Source organism: Aspergillus sydowii (genome assembly GCF_001890705.1).
Source record: "Aspergillus sydowii CBS 593.65 unplaced genomic scaffold ASPSYscaffold_14, whole genome shotgun sequence".
In the NCBI taxonomy this organism is placed as follows: domain Eukaryota; kingdom Fungi; phylum Ascomycota; class Eurotiomycetes; order Eurotiales; family Aspergillaceae; genus Aspergillus; species Aspergillus sydowii.
The window spans coordinates 567,733-581,186 of record NW_024467872.1 but is presented as its reverse complement, the minus strand read 5'-3'; the positions used below and the strand labels follow the sequence as shown (position 1 = coordinate 581,186).

The 13,454-nt window shown below is 52.3% G+C and overlaps 6 protein-coding genes across 6 annotated transcripts; 3 read left to right on the top strand and 3 right to left on the bottom strand.

Annotated features, from left to right (window-relative positions):
• Window positions 1–626: 626 nt before the first annotated feature.
• On the bottom strand, window positions 627–1,549 carry ASPSYDRAFT_93984 (CFEM domain-containing protein; the record flags this gene model as incomplete). Its single annotated transcript, XM_040852918.1, has 3 exons — window positions 627–950; window positions 1,004–1,417; window positions 1,469–1,549. 3 exons carry the CDS (start codon window positions 1,547–1,549, stop codon window positions 627–629), a joined length of 819 nt encoding a protein of 272 aa, XP_040698029.1.
• A 994-nt stretch (window positions 1,550–2,543) lies between these two features.
• ASPSYDRAFT_50254 (uncharacterized protein) lies at window positions 2,544–3,943 on the bottom strand. The gene has a single exon (XM_040848026.1). It carries the CDS (start codon window positions 3,566–3,568, stop codon window positions 2,606–2,608), a length of 963 nt encoding a protein of 320 aa, XP_040698028.1. The 5' UTR covers window positions 3,569–3,943; the 3' UTR covers window positions 2,544–2,605.
• Window positions 3,944–4,136: 193 nt separating this feature from the next.
• Window positions 4,137–5,929, top strand: ASPSYDRAFT_160776 (cytochrome P450; the record flags this gene model as incomplete). Its single annotated transcript, XM_040842934.1, has 5 exons — window positions 4,137–4,344; window positions 4,407–5,305; window positions 5,368–5,478; window positions 5,524–5,690; window positions 5,743–5,929. 5 exons carry the CDS (start codon window positions 4,137–4,139, stop codon window positions 5,927–5,929), a joined length of 1,572 nt encoding a protein of 523 aa, XP_040698027.1.
• Window positions 5,930–6,089: 160 nt separating this feature from the next.
• Window positions 6,090–7,181, top strand: ASPSYDRAFT_493104 (class I SAM-dependent methyltransferase). Its single transcript, XM_040847809.1, has 3 exons — window positions 6,090–6,203; window positions 6,304–6,490; window positions 6,558–7,181. Exons 1-3 carry the CDS (start codon window positions 6,166–6,168, stop codon window positions 7,143–7,145), a joined length of 813 nt encoding a protein of 270 aa, XP_040698026.1. The 5' UTR covers window positions 6,090–6,165; the 3' UTR covers window positions 7,146–7,181.
• A 251-nt stretch (window positions 7,182–7,432) lies between these two features.
• ASPSYDRAFT_211035 (uncharacterized protein) lies at window positions 7,433–9,535 on the top strand (the record flags this gene model as incomplete). The annotated part of the gene is made up of 1 exon (XM_040844005.1): window positions 7,433–9,535. The coding sequence occupies exon 1, from the start codon at window positions 7,619–7,621 to the stop codon at window positions 9,533–9,535; it is 1,917 nt and encodes a 638-aa protein (XP_040698025.1). The 5' UTR covers window positions 7,433–7,618.
• Window positions 9,519–12,401, bottom strand: ASPSYDRAFT_50249 (uncharacterized protein). The gene is made up of 4 exons (XM_040848025.1): window positions 11,575–12,401; window positions 11,366–11,529; window positions 10,481–11,314; window positions 9,519–10,427 (listed from the first exon to the last, which is right to left on the bottom strand). Exons 1-4 carry the CDS (start codon window positions 11,923–11,925, stop codon window positions 9,650–9,652), a joined length of 2,127 nt encoding a protein of 708 aa, XP_040698024.1. The 5' UTR covers window positions 11,926–12,401; the 3' UTR covers window positions 9,519–9,649.
• Between the last annotated feature and the right edge of the window lie 1,053 nt (window positions 12,402–13,454).

The following is a 13,454-nucleotide window of genomic DNA, read 5'->3' as shown; positions in this document are numbered from 1 at the left end:
TCCTGCTCAGTACAGTGGTATATTCACGGTATTGTCCAATTACTAGCTCCCGGCAAGATTTTTGATAAACAATCAGATATTCTCGATGGAAAAATCACTGCAGCTATCACATCCACAAATATATATATACCTCAGCAATATATATGTACATTCCAACCAATGAATTTCAGACTTAGATATTTCCACGAATCATCGTCATTCCGCTCTCTAAATATATTTAGACGATCGCAAGTCAATAATTAATATATCTGATACAACTCTATTTGTTGACGCGGAATTGACGAAACTCTCGATTATAGCTTCAGGGCATCAACTATCAAGTTGAATAGCTTCAGATCTGGGGGTTGAGAAGTTGATTGCATCATCAGCTTTTACGGTAAGGTATTGGATATTATTATTGACTTATACAGACAGGGTAGACATGCTATTGCAGATAGGATAAAGATCGTATCAGTTGAATTAATTATTGACGTGTAAGAGTATCTACTTATGGCCATTACAACGTAACCCGTGATAAAATATACATATTAGGGCCCAACAGTAGTCATCTTCACCATACATCATTAGCGTAAAAAGTATCCAGCAAGCCCAAACAAGGCTGCAGCATGGTCATCAAGGTCAACCCTTTACAGGACGAGGATGGCGGCAAGACCGAGGGCACCAAGGGCACCGCTGGAGACGGCCATGCGGGTAGCAGCACCAGTGTCACCATCAGAGTCGCTGCCCTCGCCGCTGCCCTCACCGCTACCGCCGTTACCGCCGTTGCCGCTGCCACTGTCACCGCCGTTACCACCGTTTCCACTGCCGCTGCCACCGTTGTCAGAGTCGCTGCCGTCAGTAGAAGAGGAGTCGCTGCCAGACGAGGTGGAGGTGGAGTCGGAGCCAGCACCAGAGGTGGAGGCCGAGGTGCCGAGGGTGCTGCTAGCAGCGGTAGAAGAAGCGCCGGAGGACTATACATCATTAGCATCAAGGTCGATAGCAGAGTACCAGGTGCTCAGCTTACTCCGGTGGGAGAGGGGGAGCCAGAGGCACCGCCAGCAGCGTCGGTGCTGGTGCTGTCGCTGTCAGAGCCGCTGGTGGAGGTAGCGTTGTCATCACCATCGCCAGTCGAGGTAGCGCTGGCACTTCCAGTGGAGTCAGAGTCGGAGTCCGAGCCAGATGTGCTGGTGGGCTCAGAGTCGGAGTCCGAGCCGGAGGTGGTAGAGCCAGAGTTGGAGCCACCACCGTTGCTGGAGGAGTCGGGGCACTTGTCGAGAGCCGAGCGGACAACAGCAGAAGCGTCGTCGTCAGGGCAGGCCTGCGAAGTGCAGTCGCGGATACCGAAGCGGTAGTTCTCGCTGTCACAGAGACAGGCGAGGTCACCCTTGGAGCAGCCAAGCTCGTCGGCCTTGGCGAGCATGTTGCTCAGGCACATGTTCTGCCAGAATCAGCATATGAAGGTATTGTATTGCGATAGCTTCGGACTTACAGCACACTGGCTGACAGAGACCTGGGCGCCGGCGAGGCCGACGGAGGCCAGAAGGGCCATAGGGAGGGCGAAGGACTTCATTGTGTAATGAGATGAAGGGATAAGATTGGACGGTAGATGGCTAACGCGACGAAGCAGATAACGCGACTTAGAGCTTGAAAGGGAACGCGAGGATGCAGAGGGAGAAAGCGAGCGAAGAGCAACGAAGGGAAGACTCGCTCTTTAAAAAAGTCGGCAGCAGCCTAGGGCGCAGAACAACAAAGCAGGCTGGTTGGGTTGTGCCTGCCCCCGTGTGAACCTTCGGAGTTTCCACCGGGCACAATCTCTGCCTGAATTTTCTTTTGTCCCTTGTTTTCCTTGATCTGCTTGGTTACTCAGGGTCGGGTGGCGACGGTGATTGGGCACCCTGCGGATAGCTTCACCTCGCAGTCCGCAGTGCTCGGCCAACGTGGCGACCAGGCCCCACAGCCAATGGCCAGCTGAGGTCATAGAGCAGAAAGCAAGCTCCAGCAATCTGTAATTCAGATCCACCGGGGGAGATTGAGAGTTTTCATTCGAGGAGGTGGCGTTGTAAACCCCACTGTCGCTTGGCTGGATCTGGAGCACGATCAGGCTCAGGCCCTGCCAGGGGCCACTGGGCGCGCAGATCGCCCTTAGGAAGGTCCTAGTCTGAGGCCAACTTGACTAGGGAAGCAGGAGGCAGTAGGAAGCATTGAGGAAGCAGGGAACAGCTGTGCGACTGGCTACGTCAATGGCAGCGTCATCACGCAGACCGGTTACCACAGCCTCAGTGTTGACAGAGGAGAATACAGATACCTCCAGGCTCCAGTAGATACAGAGACTCGACTACGGTGTACAGAGAATGTGACCCGATCGGCTGAGTCTAACCAGCCACAGCAACTGTGTGTTTATCATGAATTGTGTTCAATGGTGGCTGGATCTGGCCCCACGCACCAAACTATTGCCCAGCAACCGTGGATCAGAATTTGAAAAGTTGAAAGCCTGGTCGTGGTTGAGTTTGGTTCTCGCGCATCCTGCTCGATCTGGTAGATCTACCACTGTGGCTTGCTCGGCGAGTCCGACTCAGTCCCTGATCCTGGTTATCGTTCTCCTCGGAGTACCAGTACCTGTGTGTCCCTAGTTCGACTGCCCGTTTCTTGCCACAACACTCATCTGGTAGAACCGATGGAGCTCCTCATTTCCCGCCTCCGCGCAGAGACCCGCGATCTTGTACCGGGCGCACGAGAGGTGGTACCGGACGTAGCCCTTGAAGAACGCGTGGACGCGACCGTACAGATGCTGGTCACAGTCCACCGAGCCCAGAATCTTCTGCACCCTCTCCCATGGGGCGGCTGCTTTCTCCACCATTTCATTTAGCACCTCCAGCACCGGCCGGCCGCTGCACGCCGCCACGTTAAGCGGAAAATTGATCCGTTCAAACGGAGTCTCGCTCTCCTTGTAGAACGAGAACAGGTCGTTGACAAGCGCCACAAAGTCCTCCGACTCCGCCTCCAGGGACGCGATCAGCGAGAGGTACTTCTCCTGGGGGAACTCGGCCTCGGGAAAGCAAATGGAGGTCTGGACGGGTCCCTGGGCGCTCATGCGTCGGATATAACTCGGATACGACGAGTCGGCGTGGCCCCGAAACAGGGTCCGCTCGAGGCAAGTCGCCTGGATGAACTCTAGCGCGCCGCGGAACACTGTCGTCTGCACGTACGGTCCGTAGTGCTTAAGTAGCAGCGGGATTGCCTTGAAGAACTCGCTCCAGACTGGATGCTGCACTTTGTCGCCGGTCGAGAGCTGCGCGCACAGACCCTGGAGGCTGTCGTGTTGTTCGACGGGGGTGTCGTCCATGGACATCTGGAAAGCATCGTACAATGCCACGGCCTGACGGATCTCCAGCGGTAGGAAGGAGAAGGTGCAGTGCACGTAGTCGGCCATCTCACGTACGATCTTTTTGTTGTCGGGGATGTATGGGAGCACGAAGTTGTAGATGGCTTCAAGCTCGGCCTGGGGGAGGCGGTCGTTGTCGTCGTACTGGAACCGGTGGAGGAATCGGACGAGGACCTCGCTGAGGTCTTTTGCTGACACCTGCTCCATGATATCAATTATCAATTGATCAATTGAGATCGGAGGAGGGAGAAAGTTGAGTTGGGTAGAGAGATGCAGAGACAAAAGGAGGGACAAAAACAGGGACAAAGCACAGTTATATAGCACAGTGCGAGAAATCTCTGAAGCTTTTCGCGCAGATATTCATTGAGAGAGTAACACATCTTGGAGTGAAGACAATCTCACTTCACTGTGTCCACAGTGGGTATAGAGGTAATAACAAGAGGAATAAGCAGAGGAATACTAAGTGAAGACAACATCTTCATAATAGATAGGTCTGCAGAGGTAACAAGAGAAGTACTACTGAGTGAATAGCTTAGAAAGTATAGACACTTTTTGATACATAAAACATCAATGAATGCTGAGAGCACAAAGATTCTATCAGAGTAACTGGCAGTTCAGTGAAAGGAGATCCCCAGCACAACAGTAACACACCAACATCACAACAGAGTAACACATCCGCCTGACCAGACCGAGCTGACTATTTAGAGTCTTGAAACACCTCATCAATCTCTTCAACACCTTCAACACCAACTATCCTCATCGATTCCTACCCAACATGATCGTTCAGACTCCATATCTGGCCATCCCGGCTCTCGTGGCAGCCTTCTACCTGACCAGAACGATCTACCGTCTCTTCTTCCACCCGCTCAGCAAATTCCCCGGCCCAAAACTGACAGCAGCAACCGGACTGGTCGAGATCTACCACGATGTCATCCGCGGCGGAAAGTTCCTCTGGGAGATCGAGAAGATGCATGAGAAATACGGTATCCTTCTTTTCCTACCCTACTACGTATATCGACGAAAGATACTTATATAAATATATCAGGCCCCATCGTCCGCATCACGCCCCACGAAATCCACATCAAAGACCCCTCGTACTACGACTCCATCTACACAAACAGCAAAAAGTTCAACAAAGACCCCAACTTCGTCGGCCTGTTCGGCTCGCCCCAGTCTATGATCGCCACCGTCGACCACGCCCACCACCGCTTCAGACGCGGCATCCTAGCCAGCTTCTTCTCCAAACGCTCCATCACAACCCTGACGCCAGTGATAAGGGCCAAGATCCTGCGGCTCATGGAACGCCTGCACGGGTTCCACGGAAAGATCACCGACAAGGGCAGCAAGGTAGTCGATCTGAGCGCGGCATTCGCAGCCCTCACAGCCGATATCATCACGCACTACTCCTACGGCGAGAGCATTGGCTTCCTCGACTCGGAGAGTTTCCGGAGTGAAGTGCGTGCAGCGATTATGGAGACCGAGGAGCTGGACCACATCACGCGCCTGTTTCCGTTTGTGTTGACTGTTATGCGGCGTGCGCCGAGTTGGGTGTTTGAGTTTGTGAAGCCCGCTACGGCCGTGGTTGCGATGATACAGAGGACTGTTGCGGAGAGGTCGGCGAAGGCGATTCAGAGTCAGAGTCGCAGTGCTGAATCGAAAGCGGAGAGTGGCAAGGCAGGGACAGTTAGTTATGGGATGTTTGATGCGCTTACTGATCCTGGGCTGCCGGACCAGGAGAGGACGCTGTCGCGGATCCATGATGAGGGTATGATTCTGCTTAGTGGGGGGATGGAGCCCACGGCGAATGCTCTGACGGTTGCTGCGTTCCATATCATCAATAACAAGGAGATCATGGCGAAGATGCGCGCGGAGCTTGGAGCTGGCTCAGTTGGGGTTATGGATGGTTGTGTTACTCTGGCTCAGCTCGAACAGCTGCCTTACCTGGTCAGTTATTTTTCATCCTAATTATGGTTTCAAAGTGTGATGACTGATTATGTCGATGATAGACTGGAGTTGTTAACGAAGCACTGCGCCTTTCTCACGGACTCGTTATTCGGTCTCCTCGTGTTTCACCCACAGAGGCTCTGGTGTACAAGGACTGGAGTATTCCCGCTGGAGTACGTTACCTATGGCACCCCAGGCTCAATACTAACAGTATCTAGACACCCGTAGCCATGTCCAGCTACTTCGTCCACATGGACCCGACCCTGTTCCCCGACCCGACAGTCTTCAACCCAGATCGCTGGATCGAAGCCACCAAACGAGGAGATAATCTGACGCGATTCATCACTGCGTTTAGCAAGGGGACCAGACAATGCGTGGGCATAAAGTGCGTTAATTGTTATACAAATATACGCGACGCAAGCTAATGATTGGCACAGCCTCGGCTACGCAGAGCTGTACTTGACCCTCGCGTACTTCGCGACCTTCTTCGACTACGAGTTGCATGAGACGGCAGAGGAGAATATCACTGTTGCGCGAGACCGCGGGGTCCCGTTCCCGGAGAAGGGGCATTTGATGGTGAAGGCGAAGGTCGTCCATGTCCGTCGTAATCCTCGTGCTGCGTAAGTGGATGACAGCGATAACAGGAAGAATCCAGTAAGGATCGTAGTCTACCAGAATTAGCCAAGCTATTTACGCTCTTAGGCACAATATTAAATGAAATGACTGTGAGAGTGGCTGCACGAAACTCTCCGAAGTCTCCGACGCGAATGTCAAGGTACTCACAGTAAGATATTTATATTGACAAATTATCGTCTATACACAAAATCACCATCCAAGAATCATCCAAACCCAAGGATAAAATGCCCAACCTAACAGAAACAAACCGCAAGCACTTCGAGTACGTATAACTATTTGGATAGATTTTTTCCCCCACATCCCGCACAGATCTACAACAGAAAGTTACAATTTAATGAATTTACAAATTAACAACCCGCTAGCAAAGTCGCCTCCAACCACCAAACCGACTTTGGCGAGCTCATAGCCGCAATCATAGCCGAGCTCAAACGCCGTCGCGGCTGGATCAGTGGCACGTTAGCCGGCGACCCAAACACTGGCACTGACACTGTTGGTTTACGAGATGTGCGCCTGCTGGACTATGCGTGCGGTGCTGGGACGGTGTCCAAGGTACCTATCAACCTAGTACATAAGTAAGACCCTAGAAAGTAGTTAACAGGTGACATGATAACTCCAGGCTCTAGCCCCTCACGCAACACACACCATCGGCCTCGATCTCTCAGCCAACATGGTGGCCGAGTATAATAAAGCGGCGCGGGAAATATTCGGAGCGCACGGACCCGGCCTCCAATCTGGACGAATGGAAGGATTCCAGTACGATTTACTTGCTGATTCTCATTCTGGCTCTGGTCCCGACACTGGTCCAGGTACTGCGGATGTTAATCCGCTCCCCAGCGGAACACTCGCGCCCTTTGATGTCATTGTTGTCGGAATGGCGCTGCACCATGTTACTGAGCCTGGGAGGCTATTGAAGCGGTTCAGTGAGTTGTTGAAGCCGGGTGGTGTGTGTGTTGTGCTTGATATGGTGCCTGGGAGTGCTCAACTTGGACACAGTGAAGATTTGAAAGAAGTAGGACATGAGGGAAGCGTGCTGGCCACGATTGGGAAGCATGGATTTACCGAGGTGGAAATGCGGGATTTGTATGAGGGAGCCGGGATGTGGGGGGGCTTTGAGTACGCGGTATTTGACGAGCGGTTCCAGTTCACTCTCTTTGGGCAGCAGTGCAGTTGCCTGGGGTTTATTGCGAGAGGGGAGAAGCTGTGACGTGCGTCTGTCAGTCTGTCTACGTATTTGGGTGTGGTGGTTGGAGACACTAGGGCAAGTCGGCTGTATGAATCAGGTCGCGTTGATGTGGAGAGATCGGATAACACGGATTACCAATAAGTTAATAAAAGCAGAAGTATGGAGTCTCTGCCAATAGCAGCCAGTCGGTAATTGATATTGCTTGGACTGGCGCTCGGACGCCGCTCTTGTCTTCTCCACACCCGTTCGACATGCGCCCCAGCTCCCTCCCCGCGGGGAATCCATGCAGGGAACAGACAGGGACTATGGGGAAGAATATTTGATTCGGTGGGAGCCCAATATTGTCCGATGGAGGGTTCTATTCTGCCGTGTGCCAAGGTAATCAGTAGCCGGCGTGCTCATAGCGCAATTGCCGCCGTTGAGCAAAGCTATATAAACATCATGTTGTGGGCAGTAAACCGGATAGAACCAGCGCAAACAGCTGTCTCGCAGTCATGAAGCTCCTCGCAGGGTTGTCGTTGCTATCACTGATCCCTTCTTCTCTATCTCTCCCCTCTGTCCAGCACTATGCCCGCAGCCAGTCGGCCCAGGACCCTCTCCTGATCCAACTGAAGCCCCAGCAGACAACCACCAGAGACCTCGTCTCCCTCGACGGCATCTGGAAGTTTGCCCTAGGCGAGTACAACTCTACCGCAACCCCTTGGACATCTCCTTTACCAAAGGGACTGGAATGCCCCGTCCCAGCCTCGTACAACGACATCTTCACGGACAAGTCCATCCACGACCACGTCGGCTGGGTCTACTACCAGCGCGATGTAATTGTGCCCCGGGGCTGGTCTGACCAGCGCTATCTCATCCGTCTTGAATCCGCAACGCACCACGGCCGCGTCTATGTCAACGACAAGCTCGTCAGCGAGCACCAGGGCGGGTACACCCCGTTCGAAGCAGACATCACGACGCTCGTCCCTGCAGGCGAGAAGTTCCGCTTGACAATCGGCGTCAACAACGTACTAACCCACGAGACCATCCCACCAGGCAGCATCGAAGTCTCAGAATGGACCGGCAAGCGCGTGCAGAATTACCAGCACGACTTTTACAACTACGCTGGTCTCGCACGCTCCGTCTGGCTCTACTCCGTGCCCAAGCAGTACATCCAGGACGTCGTCGTCGTCCCAGACGTCAACGGCGACACGGGTCTGCTCAACTACACCGTCAAGACTGGAAGTAACAACAGCACCAATGCCAAAATCCAAATCACCATCGCCGACGAAGACGGCAACAAAGTCGCCTCCGCCTCCGGCGCCCAGGGCATCGCCGAAATCCCCTCCGTGAAACTCTGGCAACCCGGCGCAGCCTACCTGTACCAATTCACCGTAAGCATCACCTCCCCCTCCAACAACAAGGTGATCGACACATACACCGTCCCCGTGGGCGTGCGCACAGTCAAAGTATCCAACAAGCAATTCCTCATCAACGACAAGCCCTTCTACTTCACGGGTTTCGGCAAGCACGAAGACAGCGCGATCCGCGGCAAGGGTCACGACCAGGCATATCTCGTCCACGACTTCCAACTCCTCAACTGGATCGGCGCGAACTCATTCCGAACAAGCCACTACCCCTACGCGGAGGAGGTGATGGAATTCGCAGACCGGCACGGAATCGTCGTTATCGACGAGACTCCGGCTGTGGGGTTGAACCTGCAGCTCATGGCCGGTGAAGAGGGCGGGACTGCCGTGACGTTCAGCCCGGAGGGAATCAATAATAATACCCAAAAGGCACACGCCCAGGTTATTCGCGAGCTTATCGCGCGGGATAAGAATCACCCCAGCGTCGTGATGTGGAGTCTCATGAACGAGCCAGCGAGCTTTGAAGAGGCTTCTCGCGACTACTTCGAGCCCTTGACGGAACTCGCACGCAGTCTGGATCCCGCTGGCCGGCCGATTACATTTGCCAATGTCGGCGATGCTACGTACGCAAAGGACAAGATTTCGGATCTGTTTGACGTGCTGTGTCTGAACCGATATTACGGGTGGTACTACAACACCGGCTATCTCGAGGAAGCCGAACTCGCACTCGAAGAAGAAGTCAACGGGTGGACGGAGAAATACCCCGAAAAGCCGATTATATTTTCAGAGTACGGCGCTGATACGCTCGCCGGTCTGCACTCGGTGTTTGGCTTGATGTGGAGCGAGGAGTTCCAGGTGGACATTCTGAATATGTTCCAGGGGGTGTTTGACCGCACGGAGGCGGTTGTGGGCGAGCATGTGTGGAATTTTGCGGATTTCCAGACCAATGTCGGTATCAACCGCGTTGATGGGAATAAGAAGGGCGTGTTTACGAGGGAGAGAAAGCCAAAGGCTGCGGCACATTCGTTGAGGGCGAGGTGGACGAATATGACTGCTGCTGCTTAAGCATATATTCGATAGTTAGGGCAATACATCCTTGTTCGCAATGGAGTGAGGCTTTATCTGATATAACTATATGTGACAATTAATTTGATATAAATAAATACCAGCAGAGTAAAGCTATTGATACAGATTCCACTCCTGAGGAATCTCGACGCTCTTCTCAGAGAATGCACAGTGACCCACTGGCCCATCAACGGGGACAGCGCCCCATTGCAGACGCATGAATTCAATTCCCTCCAGCGGATCTGAGCTCTTGCTCTCGTCCTGATTATTAGGATTATAGTTGGGATGGCACGCCGCACCGATTGCAAAAGTACAGCTCCCGGCAACAGGCATACCAGATGCAAGCTTCTTGCAACTGACAGCAATAAGGCAGATAAACATGAATATGCCTATGCTGATTCCTGATATAATTGCACGAGGGGTATATCCACAAGTCATGACATCGTTCTCTGGCGTTCGGCCATAGCCTACTTTATAAGCATCTATCCCCACCAGGAAGAAGCTCTGCGAGATGAGCCAATGCAGAAGCGCAGAGCAGCTCATCAGGGGAATAGCGTAGCGATATGGCAAAGAGAGGAAGTAGCTGCTTCGCTGGCTGCCCTGTGGGTTCCAGGATACACGGAGTCCCCTGCGTGAGAGGCCGAATCTGCTCCATTCTGCGGCGGAGGCCATGGAGGTTAGGATACTGTTGAAACAGAAGTAGAGCGCCGAGAATATAAGTTGTGGAATGTTAGCTAGGATCGTATTACTGATGACAGATGTTGTCCAGCCCCCGTCTCTGATTAGAGCTTTGGCGCTGATGACTCCAAACTCTGCATCCCAGGCTGCACCTCCATCGCTTTCTACCCCGATTATTAGCAGGGCGCTGAAGCCACAGGCCGAAGCTGCCCATCTATTGCAGGCCGTCAGTTTTGATGCCGCCATTAGGAGGCTGAGGTTACTTACATTAAAGAAATGATGGCCCACCTAGGCGACGACACTGCAGAGGACCATCGCTTTGGCTTTGCACTGTACGCAAGGGGCTCATACCAATCGTCAATCGACTTCCCGTGTAAAGGATAGTGACTCTTGATTTGGAATTGCTTCTGGGTAACCAAGCATTTGCGCCGGGTGATGTTGTCCGGCTGGTGCAGAAAAGAAGCAACTGCATCCCCTGTCGTCAGCATGGGCGGCTCTGCGGACGTGATGGCCATATAGAGCATAATGACACACTTTATAACATTCGCGACAATCACAGATATCGTGAGAGCTAGAGAGTACTGCAACTTGCACAGCTCAGGGACTTTCCGGACAAGGCACGAATCCACGCGGTAGTTACCAGAATCCACTTGGACAACCCAGGTACCCTGGTCAGCCTGAGATTGAAGCCGGGGTACATAGGAGCTGCAAGAGTCGTTCGGAGCTGGGGGGCATAGCCACTGGGATGGGTCGCCCTTGAGCTGTGGAGCAGGGATATACAAGGTAGGATTGAATACACTCTGACCACCGACTACGGCATATTGATTGGTGCCATTGTCAGTTGGAGGAATCAGGAGCACGTCGCCATACTTTGTTTGATATGTTGTTGCGTAGGCGTTGATACACTCTGAGCCGTCCATCAATTCGTATTCATCGGAGCCATTACGTGCATCGTTGTAAAATTGCGTCAGGTTAGCTTGTACCTCATCAGGAAAACCGTTGGCCGTAATATTCGGAGGGGCACTTTTTCCCATGGGATTGGGACCAGCGAATATTGTATACGAATAAGCCGCTGTGGTGGAGAAGATGGTGGAGTTGTAGCTGACGGATGTTAGGAAGGAAAAAGCAGCCAGGTGCCATCGCAAAACTTACACAAGATGAAGAGGGAACGATGAGACAACTAGTACTATCCACATAAATGACCGCGATCTAGACACATAGAGGAGGTTTCGGAAACTGGGGACACCGACATCTAGCCAGTTGCCCTTCGCATGCGCCTTGTCGATGTCCCTTCTTGTGGGCGCGCACAGACATTGCTAATTCAGTTAGGCTAATAAGACAGGCAGGGATATCCAACATACCATGCAATAATTGCTAGCCCCTAGCAGGATCGTGCCCAGAATGTTAATGAGCAAATGAATGCCTGTGCTGAGGTGCCGAACATGGTCGCAGTTGCCTTCATACAGAACACCCTGGCCGCCGTGGACACGGTGACGAGCAGCAGCCCATGATAGGAAGCCCAGATTGAAGGCCAGAACGAAGACGCAGGCTGCTGATGCCAGGGAAACGGTGACCTTCCACCCATAGCGCCATCTTTGCAGTCGACTTCGCCTCGGCTGGTCTTCCTTGTCGACATTTGTGCACTGCGACCGACAGGAATTTCCGGTAATTAATGGGGCTTCATGATCATCTTTGGACATCTTCAACTCCATTGTCTGTCAATAGATCGGACATGAGGTATCAATACGAAGTTGCTCGGAGCTGGACAAAATTAAGCAATGGCCAGCCACCGGCCACAATTAATGCGAGGCTGCGGCGACTCTGTAGGCTTCTGTCATAGAAAGTGACAGGGCGCTGTTTTGGCCCCAGACGGCGGTGGAATGAGGCTGTGTCGAGCCCGTCGAACTTGGTGAGCCCTGGTTGGTGTTGGGAGCGGTTGATATGCACGCCCGATACTCCTCGTAACAGTGATAGACATAATGACGAGGGAGGAATGCCAGAGTCTGGGAGACCAAAAGTTGAGCCCGAGATCAGCCTCGTGTTGGAATCAGCCTACACGCCCCGAAGCATGTCCAGCTGTCCTATTCATGAACTGGCCCCGTCAGTTGACCTTTAAAGTGGTTGCTTTAACCTGTTCAGATGTGCCGTCGGCTAATTCGGAAACTATCGTGGGTTATATAAGAAGCTTGCGCATATAGTTATACGTATTGTGGTTATATATAGGCAAGGCAATGCTTAGTTTCCTTGGCGTAATCTGCCGCGCTCAAAAATCGAGGCGGTCGTGTTAGCGTCCCCACCAAAATAACACTCTTTCCGTAACATCACTTACTCACCTTGGTAGCCCAGCACTTCATCATCCAACAGATTAAATTATACTGAATTAACGCATTTTTGAAGCTGTTTAAGTTGCCTAAACCAGTAATATTCGTGATCTGTATAGATATCCTGCCGTTTCTCTAATAAGTCGCGTTTTTTAGGTCCGATCCTGTCAAACCCGTCCCAGAAGTGCCTGAACTCTCTCCCCTCTATAATAGAGGCCTCGGATCCACGTAGCGAGCAGCAATATGTCGATTCTTTATCCTAGGCTGGTCTCATGAAGCTATCGCGAAAGAAACTGGTGTCTCGAAGCGGTCGGTAGAGCGCCTGCAGCACAATCTCCTCCGCCATGGCAGTGTCAAGAAGCCACGATATCAGAAGCTAGGAAGGGCTCGGAAGCTCTCTAAAGCAGATAAGGACTCTCTACTTGAGTATCTCCTTGCTGAGGGCTGGCGGATGCAGGATGAATTGGTTTGGTGGCTATACCATAAGCGAGGGGTAGAGGTTTCTCGCTAAACAGTTGGACGCTTGCTTCAACGTCATAAATGGTCCAGAAAGAGTTTAAAAAGGATATCTCTGAAGTGAAACGAGCACCTTAGACGCCTCTATCTTGATAATATACGCCATTACGCCGCAGAGGACCTGGTATTTCTCGACGAATCGATATTTAATGAGAAGACTGGCTGGCGATATCATGGCTACGTGCCTATCAGGGATGAAGCTCGCCTGTCTGCTGATATCCAGCGAGGTCGTACATGGAGTATATGTTCTGCAATGGCTTTAGATGGTTGGCTTCCCTGTACTGGCATCAGAGAAGACTACTTTAAAGCGGATGACTTCTTTGAATGGGTTCATGATAAGCTACTCCCCGCTCTAGATATTAAAGGTCAGGGACGCCCGATGGTGGTAATACTTGATAATGTGT